General features: G+C 45.5%; 2 protein-coding genes and 1 long non-coding RNA gene across 14 annotated transcripts in view; 2 read left to right on the top strand and 1 right to left on the bottom strand.

Moving 5' to 3' along the window:
* Synj1 (synaptojanin 1) overlaps positions 1 to 4019 on the top strand; it is a 90089-nt gene extending 86070 nt beyond the window's left edge. For 5 of the 11 annotated variants that reach the window (XM_070030583.1, XM_070030584.1, XM_070030585.1 and 2 more), the window contains one exon: positions 1100 to 4019. In XM_070030583.1, coding sequence (XP_069886684.1) covers positions 1100 to 1891 — 792 coding nt within the window. In that variant the 3' untranslated portion in view covers positions 1892 to 4019. The remainder of the gene's footprint in view (positions 1 to 1099) is intronic. The other 6 variants (XM_070030588.1, XM_070030587.1, XM_070030581.1 and 3 more) reach the window with 3 other exon arrangements.
* Positions 4020 to 7928: 3909 nt separating this feature from the next.
* On the top strand, positions 7929 to 14132 carry Cfap298 (cilia and flagella associated protein 298). Of its 2 annotated transcripts, XM_070030574.1 has the most exons (7): positions 7929 to 8190; positions 9333 to 9500; positions 10181 to 10248; positions 11921 to 12079; positions 12830 to 12961; positions 13582 to 13677; positions 13871 to 14132. In XM_070030574.1, the coding sequence occupies exons 1-7, from the start codon at positions 8052 to 8054 to the stop codon at positions 13979 to 13981; spliced, it is 873 nt and encodes a 290-aa protein (XP_069886675.1). In that variant the 5' UTR covers positions 7929 to 8051; the 3' UTR covers positions 13982 to 14132. The 2 variants fall into 2 exon arrangements, with proteins under 2 accessions (XP_069886675.1, XP_069886676.1); XM_070030575.1 differs by lacking the exons at positions 7929 to 8190; positions 10181 to 10248 and having other exon boundaries at positions 9339 to 9500.
* A 4667-nt stretch (positions 14133 to 18799) lies between these two features.
* On the bottom strand, positions 18800 to 24107 carry LOC138831783 (uncharacterized). The gene is made up of 3 exons (XR_011373451.1): positions 23770 to 24107; positions 21005 to 21231; positions 18800 to 18950 (listed from the first exon to the last, which is right to left on the bottom strand). It is a non-coding gene; the product is annotated as an uncharacterized lncRNA (long non-coding RNA).
* Between the last annotated feature and the right edge of the window lie 787 nt (positions 24108 to 24894).

The following is a 24894-nucleotide window of genomic DNA, read 5'->3' as shown; positions in this document are numbered from 1 at the left end:
AAACTTTGAAATTTTTCCAAATAGAAGAGATACCATCTACAGCTTATGAATCTAGATATATTAATAAATTAGCATTTATAAATGTTTATTTTTGTAATAATTTAAATGACTATGCTTTTAAAAAACAAATAATAGAACAACCTTACCATTCTCATAGATTGGTGTTGGAAGTTTATTATACAGATTGAGCATAAGATCTGAATATGTTTCTTAAGTTCATGTTAAAATTTGAATAAATTTGTTAGTTTTGAATAATTGTGTTCCTTACTATTTTAAAACTCACACAAATGAATAGGGAGCTGGTGGCTCACACCTGTAATCCTAGCTACTCAAGAGGCTGAGATCTGAGGATTGTGATTCAAAGCCAGCCCAAGCAGAAAAGTCTGTGAGACTCTGATCTCCAGTAACCACCAAAAAACTGGAAGTAGTGCTGTGGCTCAAGTGGTAGAGTGCTAGCCTTTAGCTGAAGAGCTGAGGGACAGTGCCCAGGCCCAGAGTTCAAGCTCCACAACCAGCCAAACATATGCGCATGCACACACACACTCTCTCTCTCTCTCTCTCTCTCTCTCTCTCTCTCTCTCTCTCTCTCTCTCTCTCTCTCTCTCTCTCTCTCTCTCTGTTATTTCTTTAGGATTTAAAAAAAACTGGATTTAATAAAAGGGATTTATTTATTAAGGGATTTTTAAAGAATAAAACTTTAGTGCCGGGCACCAGTGGCTCATGCCTGTAATCCTAGCTTCTCAGGAGACTGAGATCTAAGGATCACAGTTCAAAGCCAGCCTGGGCAGGAGAGTCCATGAGACTCTTACCTCCAATGAACCACTAGAAAACCGGAAGTAGTGCTGTGGCTCAAGGGGTAGAGTGCTTGCCTTGAGCTGAAGAGCACAGGGACAGCGCCCAAGCCCAGAGTTCAAGCCCCACGACCAAAAAAAAAAAAACTTTAGTTATTTTATCCTACAAGAGTTACAAGTTTCAGAACAGTACTTTTTAATTTCCAGATTTGTATAGCTATCCAAGAAAGGGCAGAAAGATTGAGACAGGAGGAAGAGGGATATTAATAATGTGAACTGATGATTCACTGCTCTTAAATCTTTTTCAGGTAAAAACAAATGGAGTCTCTGGTGTCAAACAAGAGCCACTATTCAAGAGTGACCCATTTGAAGATCTGTCATTTAATCTGCTTGCTGTATCACAGGCTCAGCTACCTGTTCAGATATCACCTGTTCTAACCCCAGACCCTGATAGGTTAATTCAATTGCCTTCTGCAACACAAAGCATTGTTAACACTTTGAGTTCAATAAGTTGCATGACAACCATGCCTCCAATTCCAGCCAGGAGTAAATCGCAGGAAAGTATTCAGAGTGCTCCAAATCCATTTATTGCTAGCTTGACCAGCACAAACCCTTTCACTGATAGGACTACTGCTCCGGGAAATCCATTTAGAGCCCAGTCTCAAGAATCAGAGACAACCTCATGGTTCTCCAAAGAAGAGTCTAATACAAATAGTCCTTTTCCTCCGCTCATGCCTCTTGGTCAAAATGTAAGTAGGCCTTCATGTTCCCATGATGGTTTTAAGGACAGTTTTGATCCACAGGGACCGTCTCCAGTACAAGCAGGCAACCCAAAAGGATGGGTAACCTTTGAGGAAGAGGACGACTTTGGTGTGAAAAGGAAGTCAAACTCATCTTGCTCCAGTTTCCTGGGAAATCCACCAGATTCATTTGATGATGACTGGAACAAAGGAACAAGTGTGTCTTTCTGTGTGTTGCCAGCCAGGAGACCACCTCCACCACCTGTCCCCCTGCTCCCGCCTGGCACCAACCCTCCAGCAGATCCTGTCACAGCCTTGACATCTAAGACGTCTCCCACAATAGACTTTACAGAAAGATAATGCGGTATGGCAGAAAGAAGGTTTTGTGGTCCTTTTGTTTTTTAGTTTGAGCAAGATAAAGAGCCAAATGAATTGGGCATTAGATATTCATTATGTGCAATAAGTCATTGTAAAGTGCACTGATATCTTCATAAAGTACCACTATTTTATGTGTACAAAGTTGGAATATGTGTATATTAGAAATAAGGAAAGATGCTTCTTGTTATAGTAACTGGAGTTATGGTGTGTTTCTCTTCAGATGAATAGGAGACAGAAGTAGCCATAAAAAGTGTTTTTAAAAGATAGTCCTTATCAGAAATTCCTTTTCAGTCTTTGAAAAATCACAAAAAGGCCACATGTCTGTACCTGGTATTACTGTCAGCTTTTTTATTATGATACTAACAATTGGTATTAATGATTATTTACCAAAGAGCTGCCACAGTTATAATGAAACTGTTTTCAAAGGCATTGCTTAAACAAAAAGCTATATGTATGTATACACAAATATTCATAAAAAAGATCAAATTTTACCTAAAAGTTCTTTTTAAAAAGTCCTTTCAATATCTCATTACCAAAAAGATGGCTACCAGTGATTTGGACATTTAATTAATTTTATTTTCCAAACTATAGTAATCTCACTGTGGAACCAGAATGTTGTACTATTCAAAAACCCAGCCCTTCTCAAATACACCCGCCCTTGTTATCTCCTATTCTAGCACCTCTATGTACTTTTTCTCCAGGAGGAGGTTCTTGCAGCTGGCAGAAGCATGTCAGTTTTCTCCATTTGGAAGATACTCTGGCCCTCCTCACAGTAGTATGGCCCATGTAGAGAAGATTCACACCATGGAACCCAATGAGAAACAGCAGTGCATTGAGATTATGTTGCACAGTTCCCTTCCATGCTTTTCTTTTTGCTGCTTTTTCTCTGGAACTTTGCTTTTAGCAGGGAAAGCAGTGCTTTGAGTCGGGAACATAGCCATTGTATGTTCTCTCCCACTTAAGAGGCCACTTAACACATCTATGATGCTGCTTTAAGTTTTTAGAGGCTATACCTCAAATTAGCTGTGGATTTTATCTCCTGCACTGCCAATATGCGACTGATCCTGCTTTTATTAATTTTATGAAGACATACAAAGAATTTTTACCGAATGTAGTATTTTGATATCATTAAGTAAACCAATCACAAAACTCCTTAAACAGTAGTTGTTGTCATTCTAAGTTAAAATTATCTCTACTTGTTAATATTTAATTAACATTCCTTTTATATAAAAAGTTATGTATATCCACCTAAATTCCTATATCCACATTTAACCTTTAAAGTTGTATATTAGGGCAATATAAAAATATATATTAAAGAAAAGAGTCCATGGCTAAGAACATTAAAGTATAAAAAGCACAGAAAACTGCATTGCACTCCCAACCTAAAGCAGGTCTATTAAGAAAAAGCACTTTTCTAAATGCTCAAGTGTTATCAAAATACTATATTTATAGATATAATTCTGTCAACAGCCAGGAATTGCTGTTAGAAATAACTTGTGAGTTTTATATTGTGTTCTTTGGGGTTCTAACCATTTCAGCTGTAGTATGTTTTAAACAGCAGTATTATTATAAGCAATGTGCTTCAAAATGTGAATTAACTTGTTGAAACTGTGGCTTTAACATCTTATGTGATTAGTGTGTTTTCTCTCCATTAGCAAAAAAATTCATTGTTAGCTAACTTCAGTAGTACAAGTTACAGTTCTGTGAGCAGTGTCTCCTATTGGATATAAACTACTATCTTAAAATACGCATAGCAGTAGCAGCTCAGCCTTTGTCAAGAAAATTATATTTGGTAAGTTGCTAAAAATGCACAGTTATGGAAGTTAGAAGTATGCTGCCATTAACTAGCCAGTATTCTGTGTATTATTAAACACTTACTAGTTCTATTCAAAGCAGAGCAGAAATTAGACACTAAGAATCTGTGATTTTTTTTTGTTCTCTATAGTAGATTGCTGTTTATATGTATGTAAGAATTTTACTGCTTATGTGGCATATAATATTTATAACTATATACTTTATAGAAGTACAGTATTAAAGTCAGTGGTATACAGACATTCTGTACATATCCTGTGAAATGTGCTGTCATATGAAATAAATATACCTGTCTTTATGATATAGACTGCTTTGTTTTAAAAGAGATTTTTCGTATCCTTTTTTCTTTTACAAACATAAGTTACATTTGGGGAAAATAGGTTAGCTTTTGTTGCCGAATCAGGTGTTTTTAAAGCAATTATTTTCATCTTCAAAGAGAAAGAAGGCATCACTGGAAATTACTAATTGCCATTATGAAACTTCTGCTTTTACTCCATGAGGCATGAATGAGGTTTTTCTGACTTACAGAAGAAGAAATACCTGGGGGTGGGGCAGAAGGGTATTAAGACATGACTAGCCAGCCAAAAAGAGGCTGGCTAAAAAGACCCAAAGGAAGAAACTAGGGTTAGTAGTGGGTTACAGCTTGAGTATTAGGTTTTTTTTTTTTTTTTTTTTTGTTGGCCGTGGGGCTTGAACTCTGGGCCTGGGCGCTGTCTCTCAGCTCTTCAGCTCAAGGCGAGCGCTCTACCACTTGAGCTACAGCGCCACTTCCGGTTTTCTGGTGGTTTATTGGAGATAGGAGTCTCACGGTCTCTCCTGCCCGGGCTGGCTTTGAACCGCGATCCTCAGATCTCAGCCTCCTGAGTAGCTAGGATTACAGGCGTGAGCCACCAGCGCCCGGCTTGAGTATTAGGTTTTTAAAAGGCATTTTTCAAGCTAGGTGTTGGCAGCTCATGCCTGTAGTTCCAGCTACTCAGGAAGCTGTGGTCGAAGGATCACAGTTTGAAGCCAGCCTGGACAAGAAAGTCTGTGAGACTCGTCTCTAATTAACTACCAAAAGATAAAAGAAGTACAAAGTGGAGCTGTAGCTCAAATAGTAGAGCTCTAGCCTTGGGCAAAAAGGCTCATAAGGACTGGCACCAAATAAATAAGTAAACAAATGACATTTTTAAGATTAATAATAGATTTACATGAAATCGTGGGAAATAACTACTGGGGGAGCTTTGTATTCTTTACCTAGTTCCTAGTGGGAAGATCTACAAAATTATAATACTTTAGTACAACCAGAATACTTAACAATGTAAGAACATTTCTATCAGCACAGGAGCTTTCATTTTGCTCTTGTTCCTATTCCCTCCACTATTCCATCCCCTGCCCTTCCATTCCATCTTTCTTGTACTCTGCAAACCACTAATCTGTTGTCCATTTCTATAATTTTTCACATCAGGAATGTCATGTGAATGGATTCAAATGGTATATATTTTGAAATTTGCATTTTTCAATTTTTCAATTAGTATAATTCTTAGTAAACATCTAGGTTGTACATGCCATCATTTGTTGTTGATTGCTGAGTATTATTCCATGGTCTGGACATACTACAGTTCATTTAACCATTCATTTACAGCAAGACATCTGGACAGTTAACGGTTTGAGGCTATTGAAAGTAATCTACTGCGGATTTAGTTTTCATTTCTCCAGAATAGATACCATGAGTGTAATTGCTTGGTTATATGTGGCATGCTTCAGTTTTTATAGAGCTACAAAAAAACAAAAAAAAAGAAAAAAACCTGCCATTTTACATTCCTGTGAGCAATGTGCTAGTGATTGTTTTTCCACATACTTTGTTCTTATTTGATTTAGCCCTACTTTTTATATTTCTTTGTGGTTTTAATCTATCTCTCTGGTAGCTAATGATATTGAACATCTTTTCAAGTGATTATTGGCTTTCTTGTATCATCTTCGATGTAAGGGCTGCTCTTTTTTGCTCATTTTCTGGTTGGTTGGAGGTGTTTTGTTTTTGTTGGTCGTGGGGCTTGAACTCTGGGCCTGGGCGCTGTCTCTCAGCTCTTCAGCTCAAGGTTAGTGCTCTACCACTTGAGCTACAGTGCTACTTCCGGTTTTCTGGTGATTTTATTGGAGATAAGAGTCTCACAGACTTTCCTGCACAGGCTGGCTTTGAACCTCGATCCTCAGATCTCAGCCTCCTGAATAGCTAGGATTACAGGTGTCAGCCCCTGGCACCTGACTGGTTGGAGGTATTTTTCTGTTGAGTTTTCAAGATTCTCTGTATACTCAAGATGATCTTTGGTGGGCATGCTTGCAACTGTTTCTCCAGTCTAACTGTATTTGGTCTTTGCACAGAATCTGCAGCGGGTTCTGGACACTATGTAAGAGTGACTGGCATATGATAACCATACTCACAATAAATTGATACATAAGAAAAATAACTCATCAAGGATGAGCAAGTACAAAAAAAATAATTCACTACTGGTAAGAGTAAATTGGTATATCAACTCCAGAAAACAAGCTAAATTTAAGAGTGTCAGATTGTTTATAAGAAATTGGGCTTCTAGACAATTTAGTCCATGTCTTGAATACAAGATGTGGTGCTTATAATGGTATTAGAAGTAAACTAAATGTCAGTGGGAATGGAGTGTTCTGTCTGTACAGTGGAATAATATACAGCAAGAAGTGAATGAAAATAGTATATTCTCATTGGGAGCTATAAATTAAATATGCAAAACTATTTTTTTTTTTGGTCAGTCCTGGGGCTTGAACTCTGGGCTTGGGCGCTGTCCTTCAGCTCTTCAGCACTAGCCTTGGCTAGTGCTCTACCGCTTGAGCCACAGCGCCACTTCCGGTTTTCTAGTGGTTTATTGGAAATAAGAGTCTGGCTTTGAATCGCGATCCTCAGATCTCAGCCTCCTGTGTTGCTAGGATTACAGGTGGAGCCACCGGCACCCGGCTAAACAATATGTTCTTTAGGGATACGTATATGTGCCAGTGGCATAAAAACTTGCAGTGGAACAGTAAAAACCCAAATCCAGAACACACATTGCCTCTAGGAAGAGATAGAGGGGACAGGCTGACACAGAAGCTTTGTGTAATGTGTTACCTCTTTAAACAAAGTTATCTGCAGAGTAAAAGTTTCTCCTTTTTCTTCTTGGCTGCCACGTATTCTGCAGCCACCCTGAGTTATCCATCATTATCCACTCCAGGAAGATCCTCATTGATAGATTGCTTAACTAGAAGCAAATGGCCACCAGATGCCTTTCATCCAAGTAAGCTACCTACCTAAAATACTCAAGGGCAAATCAGCCATCAGGCATACACACTGCGCGTCATCTTTGTCTTCGAATTCAGAGCACACTTGGCTCACAGGATTCTGCCCGGTTGTGGCCTGAGCCTTGGACGGGCTGTTCTAGGAAGCAGCCAACAATGCGTGGCCCTCAGCTCTGTGTTGCTCAAAACTCCTGTTTGTGTGTATTTTGAAGCCCAGTAGTTAGTGTCATTTGGGGGAGCTGTTAGAACTTAGGGTAACATTCTGGGAGGGGAGGAATTCGTACCAAATTCTGACAGGGGATCTGAGAAAGAAAGAATTCGTTTCAAAGCTAATCCATAATCATCCTGGTTAATTTTCTTTACACCTCTATTTGCATTCGACTTGTCCACTTATTTTTGTTTCCACGGGAGAAGCAGCGCCAGACCCCGCAGGCCTTGGGGTAAGAACGCGGGGGACTCACGCAGACTGCTCGTTCGGTCGCCTAGCCTCCCGGGAGACAGGTCCCAGCCGGAAGTACCTGCCAGCCGTTCCCGGAAATGGAGGCTGCAGGCTTGCCCCTGTCGGAAGTACCAAGGAGCCACATTCCCGGAAGTGGAGGCTGTGACCGGAAGCGGCGGTAGCGGGCTGCCCACGGTGCCTACCACGCCTTGCTGCCTAGCAACCTCATCTCCCGCCCTTCTCCCCGGGTGTCGAGTCGGGCGGGCGGCCACGCTCCCCTGCAGCGGCTGGTGCGGTGTTGGTTGCCAGGACAGCAGCTACGCCCGGCTCGGCCTGCGGCAGCGGCCCACTCGGGCCGTGCGGATTGCTTCTCGGGCGTGGACGGCCGGGCCTTCCCAGTCCTGCTTTCCCGCCCGCGAGCCGGAGGCCTCGAGCGTTCGACTGTTGCTCCTAGCAACCGCCGCGTCCGGGAGCGAGAGCGGCCCCCTTCCGGTCGCCGCGGGCGCCGTCGCGCCGGAGTTCCGCCTCTCGGCAGCGGTTAGGCGGCTGTGCTGCGGCCGCTCGGGCTGCGGGTCGCGTCCCCGCCGCGCCGGCGCCTCCGCGGCCGCGATGGTGCTACTGCACGTCAAGAGAGGCGACGAGAGCCAGTTCCTGCTGCAGGCCCCCGGGAGCACCGAGCTGGGGGAGCTCACCGTGCGGGTGGCCCAGGTCTACAATGGGCGGCTCAAGGTGCAGCGGCTCTGCTCGGGTGAGCCGAGGCCGGGCGGGGGGGGGGGGGCAAGGGTGGGAGTCAGGTGCGTGATGTGCCTTGGAGGGAAATGGCCCAGCAGAAGTGGAGAAGGTGGGACGCGGTGGCACCCTCCCCCCCTCGTCCCCTCCCCGCCCCCCGCCCCATCGGGAGGTGAGCAGCGGCGGAGGCCACGGGTGTCTGGAGCCAGGATAGCCAGGATCTGGGGTGTTAAGTAAGCGGTTATGGACCGAGGCAGGCTGCTGAGAGACCAGGCCGACGGAGAGATGCGGTGGGACGAAGGAAGTGTGAGGGGTGCGTGGGTTTACCAGAGGGGACTAGTTGGCTCCCGTTAAGGCTTGGGAGCTAAAGCAGTTTGGGACGGCGAGCCTGTGGCTTCAGGACCGTGCCTTCACCAGTGAGGAGTCCGGAGAAAGCCTTGATGATGTTTGTCTGTCTCCTTGGAAACACAGGCCCAGCCCTGCGGGCACAGTGCCACCTCCTCTCGGTGCTCTGCAGGGGGGAGTGGGCGACACGTGACGGGAACATCCGAGATGGGACCAGGGAATTGAACGTTTGGGGTTTTTTTTTCCTTTTTTCCTTTCTCATTTTAATTAATCTTAATATAAATAAGACACACATGGACAGTAACTAGTACATTGGACAGCACAGCTGTAGAGATTAACACGATTCTCCAAGTGTGGCCTAGAGTAGTAAATGTTTCTCTGAGTACCTATGGGTAGATAAGAACTATGTAAAATAATATGTATTATTTTAATACATACTGTTTTATATATTGGTTATAACACATATCTTTAATATAATATACACTTAATATGCATTTAATATATAATCCAGATAATAAAATAGCTATATAAGACTAGAGTATGTTTATTTAGGCTTTATCAAGATATAAATAGCACTGGCACCAGTGGTTCACACCTGTAATCCTAGCTACTCAGGAGACTGAGATAGGAGGATCTTGGTTGGAAGCCAGCCCTGTCCTTGAGACCCCTCTCCAGTTATCCAGCACATAGTCAGTGCTTCCTAAGTGTTAAGTAACAGCCTTGTAGGCGGTACCCCAAGGCTCAGGAGCTTGCATTACTGTGGGTCAAGGGTGTTGTGATGATGATTATACTATCTAACTTTCCCTTGTTTTTAAGAAATGGAAGAATTAGCAGAACATGGCACATTTCTCCCTCCCAATATGCAAGGATTGACTGATGAGCAGATTGAAGAGCTGAAATTAAAGGATGAATGGGGTGAAAAATGCATACCCAGTGGGGGCGCAGTCATTAAGAAAGATGACATTGGGCGGAGAAATGGGCAAGGTAATTTATTCCGGGAGACTGAGATCTGAGGATCACAATTTGAAACCACCCTGGGCATACAAATCCAAGAGACTTAATTCCTATTCGCCAGAAAGCCAGAAGTGAAGCAAGGGCTTAAGTGGTTGAGTGCTAGTCTTGAACACAAAGCCCTATGTTCAAGCCCTAATTATTGCTGGGGAGGTGGGGGGATAGTATATGGTTTGAACTTGTCCCATTTTCCCTAGATTTGTGTACTCTGTCTCCATTATTTTTGTTGCTTCTCATTCAAGTGCACCATTTTTGTTTATAATTCCCCCCCCCCCCCAGGGATGGGCAGACTATTGGCCACATTTAAAAACAGGTGCTGCCTATTTTTAAAATAATGGGAAGCAGGCAGAACTATCTGTGGCTGCTTTTGTCGCCTGCAGAGCCTACAGTATGTTTAGTCTCTCATGCTTTGCCGGCAAAGCTTGCTCACCCTGTCTACAGAGTGGTATGTAGTTTAGTTCTGTATAGTCTTTGCCAAGTTGAATTTGGCATAGCTCACTGTCAGGCTGAGACCTTTACCTAACTTCCCCAGCTATGCTTCACTTTTCCTTCACCTCAGATCCCAACCTTCATGGGCAGAAGGGCTCCAGAATTCTGCTTTTAACAAAGCTGTGTGTTTGCTGGCTGAGTCTCTCCCTCTCTCATTTTTATAGCTCCAAATGAAAAGATGAAGCAGGTACTAAAGAAGACCATAGAAGAGGCCAAAGCAATAATATCTAAGGTAAGCTTTATTACCATGATGCTCTAAAACTGCCCTTTGAAATATAAACTCTTGGTGAAGGCTTTTAGAATTACCTGTTGGCCAGCTTTAGCTTTTGCTCTTCTCCCTTTTTTCCTTCCTTCCTTCTTTGTTTCCTTTCCTTTTTTTCTTTTTCCTTTCAGAAGCAAAGGAAACAAGCATGTTTAGAATGGACTCCCAGCTTTTCTTTTATACTGTTAGGACAGCTTTTGATTCCTCCTATTTCTTACCTGGTGAATAAGTGTTTTGTTTTTATTTTGGGGGTTGGTTTTTTGTTTCTGCTTTTGATTTGATGCTGGTCCTAGGGCTTGACTTCAAGGCCTGGGCACTCTCCCTGAGGTTTGTGCTGAAGGTTAGCACTCTACTTGAGCCTCAACTCCATGGATAAGTGTTTTTGTTGGCTTGCGTAAGTGTATGTTATTGTAAAATACAAACGTGACTTGATTTTTTTTCTTTGCCTTTTTGAGGAATTTTAAAGAGCTACTTATAATTAGTACTATGGTTTTAAAGTACCCTTGTAGATAAACTTGATTGACAGAGTATATATTTCATATATTTGCTTGTTATAGTCATCTTCAGTATTTATGTAAAATCTATTTCATAGGTAAACATAAATAGTACTATTGATATGCAGATATATGCATGTAAAAGAAGTTATCTTTTATTCACTACTGAGGTTTGAACTTAGGGTGCACCGATGCTGAGTCGTGATTCCAGTTCTTTTTTACACTTGTTACTTTTGAGACATGGTCTTGTTCCTACTGAAGGACTGCTTCCCTTTGAGGCTGCAATGAGAGGGGCATGCCACCACACCCAGATTCTTCCATTGCAATGAAGTCCCCTGGCTAGAACCACAGTCCTTTTTATTTCAGCCTTCTGCATTGTTAGGATGGCAAGGTGAATGCTTACTTTTTTGTTGCTAAAGCAAATTACCGGAAGTTGGGAAGCTTATAAAGAAAAGAGGTTTGTTTTGCTCACATAACTGGAGTTTCAAAGTATAAGATTTAGTGGATCAATCTATTTGGCCTATGGAAAGAACCCCCCAAGACTGTGTCACAGCACGTAAACGAATGTGCCAAAAGGGCTATTCAGGTACGCTGACACCAAGCGTGCCAGCACCTGCTCTTCTCTGCCTCTAAGCTCCCTGCCTCCATCTCCACCTTTCCCGTCCTTCTGTCCGAAACCCCCAAAGGATCCATCCTCTCCTGTCTGTGCCGCTGGGTGTGGGGCTCTCTTCTCCACACTGCATTCCTCTCTGCTGCAGCTCACAGTCTGTTCATGATTCAGACCACCATTGGCTCAGCTCTGAAGTCGACGGTAGTCACTTGGGAAGCAAGAACTGTGGTTGTGTTCGTTGGGCTGGCAGGATCTGGCGAGAGTCTTTCACCACATCTTAGTCCAAACCAAGCATGTGGTGGTTCATTCCTGTCATCTGAGCTCTGGGAAGGCTGAAGCAAAAGGATCATAAGGTCAAGGTCATCCTGGAATATAGGGAGACAGTGACACAAAACCCCAAAAGTAATCATTTGACTAGCCTGTTGGAAGGACTTGGGCTCAATCCCCATCATTGCAAAATAACAACAACGATAATAATATTTAAAAATAAATGCAATGATTTGATGAGTATTGATAATGACGTTTTCTTCATTTTCAGAAACAGGTGGAAGCTGGCGTCTGTGTTACCATGGAGATGGTGAAAGATGCCTTGGACCAGCTTCGGGGTGCAGTGATGATCGTGTATCCCATGGGACTGCCACCACACGACCCCATCCGGATGGAGTTTGAAAACAAAGAAGATCTGTCAGGAACTCAGGTGCGTGGTCCTTCAGCACCCTTGGGGTCCCATGTACTCCCCTGCTGCTCACATTGACCATCCTTTTAAGAATACTGCTATCCAGCCTTGCTCTGCCACAGTTCAAAACAGAGTTCCAGGTTCTGAGCTCAGGCAAGGGCCCTAGCAAGAAGCCCTGCGCACTTGAAGGCCAGTGGGAATGTTTGGGAGGGATGCTGACCACCAGGGGTAAACGAACACATTCCATGCTCTTTGGCTGCTGGGAAACCAGAAACTTCCCTCATGCCAGTTTCTCCCTGAGTGTGCTGACTCCTCTGCATGGCATAGTGTGCTGTAACTAACCCATGCCGCGTGTTAGTTCTTCCTCTGGTTTTCCTATAATCCCTGGTCTTTGGCCAGCATCTGTCTCTAAGTCACCATGAGCAGGGGATTATGCAGCAGCAGAAAACAGCAGCCAGCCAGTCCTTGGTGCCATTGCTTACAAACCCAGGGAGCCTGTGCTCTGTGTCTGTGGCCCTCACACCATTTCCTAGGGACCCTGTTGCATTCTAGATGAGGATGCCCAGGACCTCAGACCTCCTCCTTCCCAGAGCAAATCGTTCACTGAGTCAGGCCTCAGGTTCTGTTGAAACGGGCAGTACTGAAGGCAGCAAGGACTTGAGCAGGGATGGGGGACAGAGGGAGGCATGCTGGGAGGGCAGGGCAAGTCTCCAGCTGGGTTCCTCCAGCAGCTCTGCTCTGCACCATTTCCTGTGACTGTGATTGCCCCAGGCAGCGCTGAACATCATCGAAGAGTCCCAGGCGCAGCTGTGGTGGGCAGCCAAAGAGCTCAGAAGAAGCAAGAAGCTTTCCGATTACGTGGGGAAAAACGAGAAAACCAAAATCATTGTCAAGATTCAGCAAGTACGTTGTTTTGCTTAACGGGTCGGTATTTGTCATTTATCTTCAAACTGATGAAAGTTTACAGTAAATCTGAATTTACAGTAAATCTGCTTGTGCAAATACTTTAGTTCTTTTGGCTCAGGCTAATGTTAAAATATCTTTTACGCACATGACACAATTGGAAGAAATAGAGCAAAATCAGGAGCCAGGAACCCATGGTTCACATCTGCAATCCTAGCTACTCAAGAGGCTGAAATCTGGTGAATCACAGTTTGAGGCTAGCCTGGACCAAAAAGTCTATGTGACTATCTCCAAAAAAGTGGTCTAGGGCATGGACTCAACTGGTAGAGCACCAACTGAGCAAGTGCAAGGTTCTGAGATCAAACCTCAGTACTGGAGGAGAAAGTTCACAGGGGCACAAGTATGTAAAATGCAACCCCTGGCCTCAGCAAGTACAGAACCTGAGCACGTGGGTCCTGATGAAGCCAGGATGCCCCTTGATCAAGTTTAGGTCATCAGACATGGATGGCCCACCCATCAGCGGTCGTGAGAGGCATTGTGAAAGATTCTCCCTAACTTGCTGAACTGTCACTTCAAGCAGAATGCCTCAGAGCACAGTTTGCTTTGCTCTTGTCTTTCAGAGGGGTCAAGGAGCACCGGCCCGAGAACCCATTATTAGCAGCGAGGAGCAGAAGCAGCTGATGCTTTATTATCACAGAAGACAGGAGGAGCTCAAGGTAGCTGTGGGCAGCAGTGGGGAATCTTGAGACCCTGGGATATTGGGAAAGGAGCCTTTCCATCCAGGCGGTCCAGACCCTAGACTCTGGAAGCGTGAGCGGGAGGGAGCTTGCCCAGGGCTTCTTCCTTTCATCTGGACGTACAAAACTCTAGTTGAAAATACCATCCTGAGGCAAACCTGCTTATTTGCAGAAACTGGAAGAGAATGAAGACGACTCCTGTTTGAACTCGCCGTGGGCAGATAACACTGCTTTGAAAAGACATTTCCATGGGGTGAAAGACATAAAGTGGAGACCCAGGTGAAGCCCAGTGGTCAGCAAGACTCCAAAACTACCAGCTCGCCTTGCTACACGAGGTTGAAATTTCTATTTTCCTACTTTTCTCTTGGTTTGAAATTGTAAAATGACCGTTGTTCAAGGTTTCAGAACTTAATAAATACATTCTCAAAAGCAAATGTAAATTATTTTTTGTCTCAAGACATCTGTATATCTCAAGGTTTTCTAGGGTAAAGTATTACAGAGGTAATTACCACCTTTTTCTTGAGTCCTTTCTTTAATAACTAATGACAGCTGTGTGAAGGAAATCTCAAAGTACCATTTCCTTCGACACTAGTGTGACACAGAACCTGACCATCAGTGACCACTAGAGGCCGCCAGCCACATACTTGTCCTACACAGTCCATGCTATCTATGGGAGCTGAGTTCTGTCTGGCTTGAGTCCTCTTCCTGCTTTTCTCTGCCTCAAACCCCCAGCACTAAATGTTCAGACACAGCCGCTCATCAGATTATAAGGGCACAGCTGTCCATAACAAGGACCCTGGAGCCTACTCTGTGCCTGCTGCACTATGTGGGAATTCACTTATCTATCCTCTGATTCACCCAAGGTCACACAGAGGACTTCCCAGGAAGTCACCATAGCATCAGACCTCAGCCCACCAGCAACAGACTATTGATCAGCTTAAGTGTGTGGTCTTTGCATTATGTTTTTCTGTTGGTTGGTTGAAATAGAGTCTCACTAACTTTTTGCCTTGACTGCCATCAAGTATCAATCCTCCAGACTTCTACCTCGTGAGTAGCTGGATTACAGGCATGACCTGCTGGATCTGGCCGCCTCAAGATCCTTGATTTAATCACATCTACAGAGAACTTTTTTTCTACATGAGATAATGTTTACAGGTTCTGAGAATTGGAAGCTGACATCTTTGGGTGGGCACCATTTCGCCTATGATATAGTGACATTGCCATAGCAAGTGATTGGAAACATCTGCAGTGCTTGGATGGGGGACCAGATGAATGAGTTATTAAACATTTATTCAACAGAGCCTGCTGCGGCCACCTGCGGCCCAACGTCAGGACACATGCACTGGCTTCTGAGAGACAATCAGGGTAGGAAACTGATTTTTGTTGGTTTGCTTGCTTGGTTGATTGGCTTTTGGGGTTTTGACGGTACTGAAGCTTGAACTCAGCACCTTACGTTTGATCTGCTGGTGCTCAACCACTCAGGTCTGCCTCCAGCCCCTTCTTGTATTACTTATTTGGGTCTCACTTTGGGCCCAAGCCAGCTTGGACTGCAGTCCTACTACTTAGGCTTCCCCATGTCATCTGAGGATGACAGATATGGGCCAACTCACCACGCCACTGTGCTTTCCCCATAATTGGGATGATAGGCACACACCACCATGCCCAGCCTTTGGTTGAGGGGTAGTCTCTTGAATTCCTTTTCACCTGGGCTGACCTTGAACCTTGAACCTTAACTGATATCCTTAACCGCCCAAATAGCTAGAATACAGACTTGAGCCAGGATGACTTGTTTATGATTTCCTACTTTAAAAGAAATATCTGCGTAGATGCAAATGTACTTACACACAAAGAGGCACCTCACTAAAGAAGTTATGCAAGTGAAAATATGTGTAATGAACCAATAACTAAGTAAGATCAAATAAGTCACACCTTTCTCTAGTGTCTCCAGGTCCTGGCAGGAAGGACCAAATGAGCCCTGGGGGAGGAAGAAAGGCCTGTCTGTTTCTGGAGCTCTCCAGCCTGGCGTTGGCTTTGTGAGTGTCAGTTGTGGCTGGCGCTGTCTCAGTAGGAGCGATAAGGGCTGGAATTTGAAGGTGTTGATAGATCCCCTCACCCCACCCTTTATGAGAACACACACCTCCCGGGGCCGCCATTGGGGAGCAGCCAAAGCATAATCAACTGACAGCTGTGCTTAAGAAGTTAAATGACACCATGACACCGCAGACACCCCGCTGGCTCACTGGGAGAAGGTGCAGCGGGAGGCTGTGGTCGCTGTGAGCTCCAGCAGGAGGACCCTACGTGGCCCCTCAGCCTGTTCCCCACCCTTTCTCTCCCATCACACTCTTGGGGGCACAAGCATTGTCACTGCACCCAGCCTAGTTCAATGGCCAGATGCAGACAAAGCCATTTTCGGAGACTGACAAAGTATATTTTATATCCGCGCACTTGACTTTCAAGACCTCCAATGAGTTTTATTGAAAGAAATGTTCACCTTTGAGCTTCATCCAAGTATGTAAGGGTTTAGTCCCAAGAGTCTTTTTTTCTCTCTTTAAAAGAATATTAAAAGTGACTGAAAAGAAGGATTTAGAATGAATGGCTATTATTCAATGTGTCTTAGAAAGTGGAAAGGAGTAAATGCTATAATATTTCACAGGGAAGCGGATTTGAGGAAAATGAGATTTAGAACCAGTGACTGCTCATGGTGACATGAGACTAGTGTCCCCTTAGGTCTCAGTCTTCAACCTGGATGTCAGGCAAGGGAAGGACGAGGGTGACACCTTGCAGCCTGTCCCAGTGGCCAGTCCCCAGACTATGCACGGAATGGCCTGTGTTGAATAGAATCCCCTCTGTGCGAGATGGCTGGTCACGCCACCAGAAGTGCTCACAGAATCCCACCCAGCCAGCCAGGGGACCATATTTCCCAGGCCACCAGCTTCTTGTGCCATCTTTGTCGTGCCTTGTATAGAGTTCCTTATGCAAGTACTATGAGGCCTTTTGAAATGACATCCTGCTTCCCTTACAAACGCAGCTCCCTGGGGCACCTGTCCTGTTCAGCTCTCAGAGCTGATAGTGGAGGCCCGGGCTGGCTGAGACTTGTGACAATCAAAGGTGTCTCAGATTAGCCCCAGAAGGTGACTCAGGCAGCTATGGGTAAACACAGCCACTTGTCCAACTAGGAACTTCCAGAAGGCAAAAGCTTTGCTTTCTGTGTATTTCCAGTGCCTGGGCTTTTACCTGATTAGAAATGGCTCTTAATAAGTAGTCTAGACCGGAGATTGCTATCATGGTAAAAATACAGATGGGGTATGCATGTATGTGTGACATGTGTGACACCACATTTGTGCATATATTCACCTTTGTGAATGCATGTGAGTGGACATGCATGGGCATCCATTCTACTTATTTCCAATGGCTACTAGAAGTCATTACCACAAAGTAGATGGTATAAAAAGCAGCAATTCACCTTCTCCCAGCTTTGTGGGAGAAAGATGTGGGGAAAATGCTCTGGGAGCACCGCAGGCTCAGATGGCTGAGAGCCACCCAAAGAGTGGGCCACCAAAAAGTCAGAGGTGTGACAGTGAGGTGTGGGTAGGACGTTGCTCTCTTGGAACCATCTGGGGTTTGCAGGGGAGCGGAGGGGAGGGGCCGTGTTCTGCAGTCCATACCTGTCTTATCACATGGCCTCACGTGTCTGGGTCTCTGTATAAGCCATTGGACTTAGAGCCCCAGATGACTTCTTCTTAAGTCATTGTATCTGCTAAGACTCTTGTGTCCAACTAAGGTCACATTCTGAGGTTCTGGGTGGAGGAGGGGTGCTTTCCAATCTGCCGTAGAATTACTGCAACAGAAACCATAAGCAGTATTTTTCCAAGATGACCAAGAGAAGGACTATGGGCTGCCTGGTAGCATGAGGGTGGCTGTCTCTTTTTCATTATCTAATGTCGGTATCCAAGGCCAGAATGTAAACTTGCAATCAGGAGCAACATCTTTTGGTTCTTGTATTAACGGTTTTAGTACAGTGCATGGCACAGAGTGAACTTGGAGGAGATTGGATGGATGGATGGATGGATGGATGGATGGATGGATGGATGGATGGATGGGTGGGTGGGTGGGTGGGTGGGTGGATGGATGGGTGGGTGGGTGGGTGAACAAAATACAGATGGACATAGACAACAGATGAAGGGGAAAGGAAGAGGTCATATCTATTGAGGGCCTAGGGAAGAAGGCCCAGAGCCATTTGTGGAGTTGGGATCTTGTGACAGAATCTTGCAAAGTTGGTCATGACTGTGTCTGTTATCAGTTTTACTCCACCTGGAAGTAATCTCTGAGCCCCAGCGGGAGGCAGGTGTGGGAGCAGAGAGGATTTGCCCCGCCTTACCACTGCCAAGACCCCTTTTATTAGTTTCCCTCGGGCTCACAGATTCTATGGTTTGAAAGTGTTTTGATTTTGTTAACTGAAGATAGCTGTAATTCCTGGTGACCCTTCTCATCAGCATGAATTAGGTACAAATAATTCCAGCAGAAAGCAAAGTAGCTGGATACTCTGATCAGAAGTTATAGGCAGGTATTGAGGCCACTTGTGGGATCTCCAACTGCCCTTTGCTTGCTAACTCTAGGAGCACGGACCAGGGCCCTTCACAGGGGTTGATAGTGCCTGGCCTTTTCTGTCTCCCTGCCTATGGGAAACCTAGGATTTAGTTGGAATAGATACCTTCTGTATTAGTAGGGGGGGAGGGCAAGGGAGGAGAGAAAAAGAGGGAAGAAGAGAGGGAGAGAGAGAGAGAAAGAGAAAGAAAAAGACAGAAGGTAAAATGCTGTAAGGGATGAGATGAGAGAAAAACTTTGTTGTGTTTGGTAGTCTCTAAGTTCTGTGTGTGTGTGTGTGTGTGTGTGTGTGTGTGTGTGTTGTGTGTGTTGTGTGTGTGTGTGTGTGTGTCTCACTACAGGGGCCTGAGCTCAGGGCCTCCTGCTCTCACGTGGCTCTTTCACTCAAAACTGGTACTCTGGCATTTGTGCCACACTTCCACTTGCTCTAAGTTATTTGCAAGACAAATTAGTCAAGTTTGCAAGACAAACATTTTTTATTTTCTTCTTTCTCCTTAGTAGAACCATGATCTGGCCAGACTGTATAGGGCTGAATTCCACTTGGCTTAATTTTGCAGGAGACACAGTTGGTGCAGAACCATGAGATCTGGCAGCTTATCCCAGTGGGGTGTGTCCGCCCTGGACTCAGTCCATAGATGCCCACATGTCTGGGAGAGAAGCAAAGTGATCATTAGAAAATAGCTACAAACCCAAAGGAATGTAATCTTGGTACTCAACAGACACACCTGCAGACCCATCTTTTTTTGGAGGGGGTGGGGAGGGACAGTCCTGGGGCTTGAATTCGGGGCCTGGACTCTCCCTGAGTCTCTCTGTGCTCAAGGCTAGTGCTCTATCACTTGAGCCACAGCATCACTTCTGGCTTTTTCTGTGTATATGGTACTGAGGAATCAAACCCACGGTTTCATGCATGGTAGGCAAGCACTCTACCACTAAGCCACATTCTCAGCCCTGCACACCCATCTTTGTAGCAGCACCATTCACAATAGACCAGGCAAAGTACCCAGCAACCAATGAATGAATAAAGCTGGAAAGTATGCACAATGGAATATTATTCAGTAATAACGAAGAATAAAGTTAGCATTAGGGCCAATGGCTCCCGACTGTAATCCTAGCTACTCAGAAGGCTGAGATCTGAGGATTGCGGTTCAAAGGCAGCCCAGGCAGAGACTCTTATCTCCAATAGATCACCAGAAAACTGGAAGTGGCGCTGTGGCTCAAGTGGTAGAGCACTTGCCTTGAGCTGAAGAGCTGAGGGACAGCACCCAGACCCAGAGTTCAAGCCCCACTACAGATGGGGAAAAAAAAGAATAATATAGATGGGAAAACACACTACCTATGTATGCATGTTTGCATGTAAATACCACAATAAAGCTCCTTTGTAAACTAAGTAATGCTAATTTTAGAGAATAAAAGAAAATGTAGGCACAGGTGTGGCGGGGCTCCAGAGAAGAATCGATGGTGAGGCAAAGTGTAAGCAGGGGGCTCCCCATGGACCCTGTCTCCAGAGCACTTTGTGAGGAGCTCCAGGACCTTTTTCCTAGTGAAATCACTGCTTCCCTCCAAAAGCACAAAACCCCATCTGAAAATCACTGCAGGGTGTCCTGAGGGCAGATGGAAGAAGACTTCCAAGAAAACAGCTGTCCATTGCTGTAAGTACAAGGTGGCCTGGACCCCGTGACCTGCAGGGGCCTGGAGTGACAGGAGCTTTACCCTGGGCAGATGTGGCCAAGAAAACAGCACCCGCGCCTCCCTGGGCCTAGTCTGGGGCTCAAGTTACACCTGGGGAAGGAAGGGCACACTGCCAGCATCCCTCATCCCTCATCCACAGCTCAGCCCTACCTTGGACAGGCTCCCCTGGGGGAGAGGGGAAGGAGGGGCTGGGACTCCCTGGGTTTCCCAGGCTGAGAGTCTGTCTCTGGGAGTGCCGTCACCCTCACACTAGCTTCTTGCAGGGCCAAGGTGACCTCATGGGAGGAGCAAGTGGGGAAGACCAGAGGCTGCCATCTGCCCTTTGGCCCCTGGGCAGTGGAAAGAGAATGTCCTCAGGAGACCCCCCACCACACACACACACACACACTTCATGATGCTAGGCTCAGCTGCACAGCTCTGCAGGCCAGTACTGACTGCATTTGGAACCCAGCCTGCAGAAGTTCAGGCTTTAGGGCACTGTGGAACAATGGAGATGGAATAATGAAGCAATCTCAGGCTAGCAGCCCCGGGATACCAGTAGCAACACGTGAAATTGTCTGTAGATCTGCCAGAACTCTAACCCAGAGATTTAGTGAGGAAAAAAAAAATCAGCTAAAAGCCCTGCAGGGAGGGCGCTCACCCCTGGGGGAGGGTACAGAAACTTGTGCACGAGACTCAGCCACTCAGCAGCTAGCCCGTGATAGTGTCAAGCAAGATCTGTGGATTCTATTTTACAGCTCTCCACTTAGCATTTAATTAAGACCTCAAGAAGTTTCCTGTCATAGGTATATGGAGATCTACCTCGTCTAAAGTACAGAGAACAGCATGCATTCAGATCTGTTGGAATTCTTTCCAGGACCTTTTCAATAAGTTATCTCCAGATAACTAGGAGCCAGATACTAACCAACATGGCCAGCCGTGGCACCCCACCTCGTTTTCCCAGGGTCCGGTGGCTTCTGCGACCAGAGGTCAAGGTCTAAGGAAGGAAGTTTGGGGGCTCAGGGCAACTCACCAGGCTTGCAAATTCCTTACAGATTAGTAACGCGATTTCTTCCTAGTTCATTGTTTGTCAAAAGAAAGAGCAGTTCCCTTCTTCTCTGGTGAGGTAATGACATTATTTCACCCGGGTCTCTAATTGGAGCTCCATCCCTTCTCCAGGAGCAAACGGGGCCTTTTCCAGGTCAGCTCCCGGTCCAGTCCCTTTCCTCTCCCCTTCATCTTTCCCAGGCTGGATCTCGGCTGTGCAACAATAGAAATGCCAAGCTCTATTTTTCTTTTCTTTGAAAGCATTTGAACCACAGAATCATGAGCTTGGAACTGAGAAAGCATGGAGGGGGTTCATGTGTACCCCCCGAAATCGGAAGTGACCAGCTTTCCTCTCTTTGTTCTACTGGGTGGCAAAGTGCATGATATCACAGGCAGTTTGCTTAAACGCAGGAAGGCAACATTTGTACCCCAAGATAAATTCACAATTATATTTTCTGGAGAATGATGTGAAAGAAACATAATTAGGCCATGAGCAATTGTCAAGTAAAGAAGTAAAGATTGGGAACCTTTCAAAACAGGATTCTGCTGCAAAAGATCCCTTAGCATCCATTTGAATGGTGATATTAACCACATTTTACACTGGACTCAGCTCCAACACTAGCTTACTAAGACCCAATTTCTGTTTCCCCCACAGAAATAAGCAATAATTTGGTTGGTTTTCAAGTGGCCAATATTAACTGGGTAGTGGTTAACAGCCTTTTTAATTTAAAAAAAAAAAAAAGTTGGGGCCTGCATGATGACACATGCCGGTAATCCTAGTACTTGGGAGGAAGGCTGAAACTGGAGGATCTCAAGTTCAAAGCCAACTTGGGCTACCCTGTGAGACCCTATCTCAAAAAATAAATTGTTTTGGCCAGGCATAGTCGTTCATGTCTGTAAACTCAGCTGTTGGGAGTGGGGGGGTGAAGGTAGGAAGATTGTGGTTCTAAGGAAAAGAAAAGCCCACTTTTCTTGGAAACTCTAGGAGAAAAACACATTAGAAGCAAAAGGGCTGGTGGGTATGGTTGTAGGGTGCTAGCCTGTCACAAGTTCAAGGTCCAGAGTTAAATCCCTAGTACCACCTCCCCACAAAACACCCAGACTTTTTTTTTAACTTGTACATAAAAACATGAAAATTGTCCAGATGAATGGAGTGGGTAGCACGTGACATTTCAATATATTAGAGACATTGTATAATGTTTAAACCAGGTCACATACATTGATCTCTTGAAACATCTTTTTTTTTTTTTCTTTTGGTCATGCAGCCTGAACTCTGGGCCTGGGCGCTGTCCCTCAGCTCTTCAGCTCAAGACTAGCACTCTACCACTTGAGTCACAGCACCACTTCTGGCTTTTTTCTGCTTATGTAGTGCTGAGGAATTGAACCCAGGGCCTCATGCATGCAAGGCAAGCACTCTACCACTGATCCACCTTGCCAGCCCCAACATCTATTTATTTTTTATTTTTATTTTTAGTTGGTCGTGGGGCTTGAACTCTGGGCCTGGGCCTGGACACTGTCCCTCAGCTATTCAGCTCAAGGCAAGTGTTCTACCACTTGAACCACGGCACCACTTCTGGTTTTCTGGTGGTTTATTGGAGATAAGAGAGATAAGAGTCTCATGGACTTCCCTGCCCAGGCTGGCTTTGAACTTCGATCCTCAGATCTCAGCCTCCTGAGTAGCTAAGATTATAGGCATGAGCCACTGGAGCCTGGCTCAAAAATCCATTCTTTATGGCAAAAATGGGACAGGTCCAAATTCTAGGAGTCCCAAAATAGGTTCACATTCAGCCACGCATGCCCAGAAACCAAATAACGAGCCATGGTAAAGGGCAGAGAAGGAAGATTTACTACACAAAGCCATGGGAAGACCTGGTTCAGGACACCTCCAGCCTTCCCTGGAGAAAGGTATGCAGAGTCTCAGGTAGGGCCTGCCTGTGGCCTGGGAGGAGAGCTGAGGGGCGGAGCCTGCAGGGGAAGGAAGTGGGGGCTGGAGGTGTGGCCCAGCCAGCCAGGCCCTGGAAGCGGATGGGCTGTGGGCTGGGGCGGAAGGAGGCTCTTAGGCTTGTGTAGGTTCTCACGGCTTTCTCAGGGGACTCAGGAAGGGAAGGTGACAGCAGTGGCCGGCGGGTGTTGCATAGCAGAAAGGAGTGGATGAGTGTGTGGCTGGGGCAGGTCAGGGAACATGACACCAGACGCTGTACAGGGGGCCATACCACCTTGGGGCACACCCACAATGATGAGCAGAGCCTGGGATATTTATGCCTGATGTGCCCTTGGTCAGAGACCGCGGAGAGCAGAGATACCTGCTTTATTTTGTCACCATGAATTGGACAGCTGACTCTGACTTCATGCCCAAGAGAACCATCCAAGGTACTGAGCCTTGGAGATGCGATTGAGAGGAGCCAACTTTGAAATTATTATTTTATTATTATTATTGTTATTATTACAAGGAGGAGGGATAGTATTTTGTGGTGCTGGGGATTGAACTCAGGGTCTCATATAATTTGAGGCAAGTGTAATACGACTGAACTAGAGCCCAAGTCCTATTCATGGGTTGAAGTTTAGATTTGAGCTATCTTTGGAAGGGAAAGGGGAGGCACAGAACTAGAGGAACAAAGGGTGAACAAATGCAGCAGTAATATTTGCTAGACTATGTTGAAAATGAACCATACAACTTGTGGGTGGGGAGGGGAGGGAGAAACTGGGGGGAAAACAAAGGAAAGGGGTGACAAAAAGACATTCACTCATTACCTGATTTCGGAAATGGTAACCCTTCTGTAATCTCCTTTATAATAATAATTAAAATATTTAAAGATTTAAATAGCCGGGAGAGGCGAGTGCTCCTTGCTAGCTAGTCCACATGGCGGTGTCTGTGAGGGGACACTAGCTCATTCCCTCTCCCCACAGGAGGAGGATCCTGTTGATTGGAAATTCCTAAAAACTAGGCGTGGTCCCACGTGATTGGCTACTTCCTGACGTTCCAGAGAACGTCTCACAGAGGCCTGCCTCCCACTCCACTCCACGATGTGTTCTGATGATACCTTTGTGTTGTCCAAGTGCCTGTATACAGACTACCTGATCCATGGCAGGCAGGGGGGTGCTTTCCCTCAGGGGAGGAAATCACTGAAGAAAATTTAAATGTTCCACTTACTATGTTTAAAGCACTATGGCCCTGAGCACCACCCACCACAGATCTGATTACTCTGTGAGTTTACAGCTGAGGAAACTGAGGCACAAGGGGCCACCCCAACACCAAGCTGGGGCCAAGGCAACACAGGAGCCACGAGAGCAGAGCAAACCAACAGGCAAAGAGAGCCACAGTGCAGTGTGGCTGGCACCAGTGTTGCAGGGGTCGGGGTGGGGGCAGGGGTGAGGTAGAGGCTCAGGGTGGGGTGCTTTGGGGGGCTATGTGGGTTTGTGGGAGCGACAGTTTCCTCTGCTATAAAAGCAGGTAGAAAGCTGGCTGCCTGGATTTCACGCCTGTCATCCTAGCTGCTCAGGAGGCTGAGATCTGAGGGTCATGGTTCAAAGCCAGCCCAGGCAGGAAAGTCTGTGAGACTCTTATCTCCAATAACCCACTCCGAAAACCTGGACTGGCATAGTGGCTCAAGTGGTAGAGCGCTCACCTTGAGCTGAAGAGCTGAGGGCCAGTGCCCAGGCCCAGAGTTCAAGCCCCGTAACTGACAAAAAAAAAAAAAAAAAAAAGCAGGTAGGAGGCTGATGCCATGATTTACATATGGTTTGTCACTCAAAGTTCACCTGGTAAAGAACCAGTCTGCAGAACATTGTTGAGAAGTGAAGAGCTGTTTGCCCTGGTGAACAGATCAATGTAGTTCCCTTGAGAGTGAGTTAGTTAGTATGCGAGCTGGTAGTCAT

Source organism: Dipodomys merriami, unplaced genomic scaffold (genome assembly GCF_024711535.1).
Source record: "Dipodomys merriami isolate MVZ:Mamm:240054 unplaced genomic scaffold, mDipMer1.0.p SCAF_2, whole genome shotgun sequence".
Classification (NCBI taxonomy): Eukaryota; Metazoa; Chordata; class Mammalia; order Rodentia; family Heteromyidae; genus Dipodomys; species Dipodomys merriami.
This window is presented reverse-complemented; position numbering and strand designations above follow the sequence as displayed.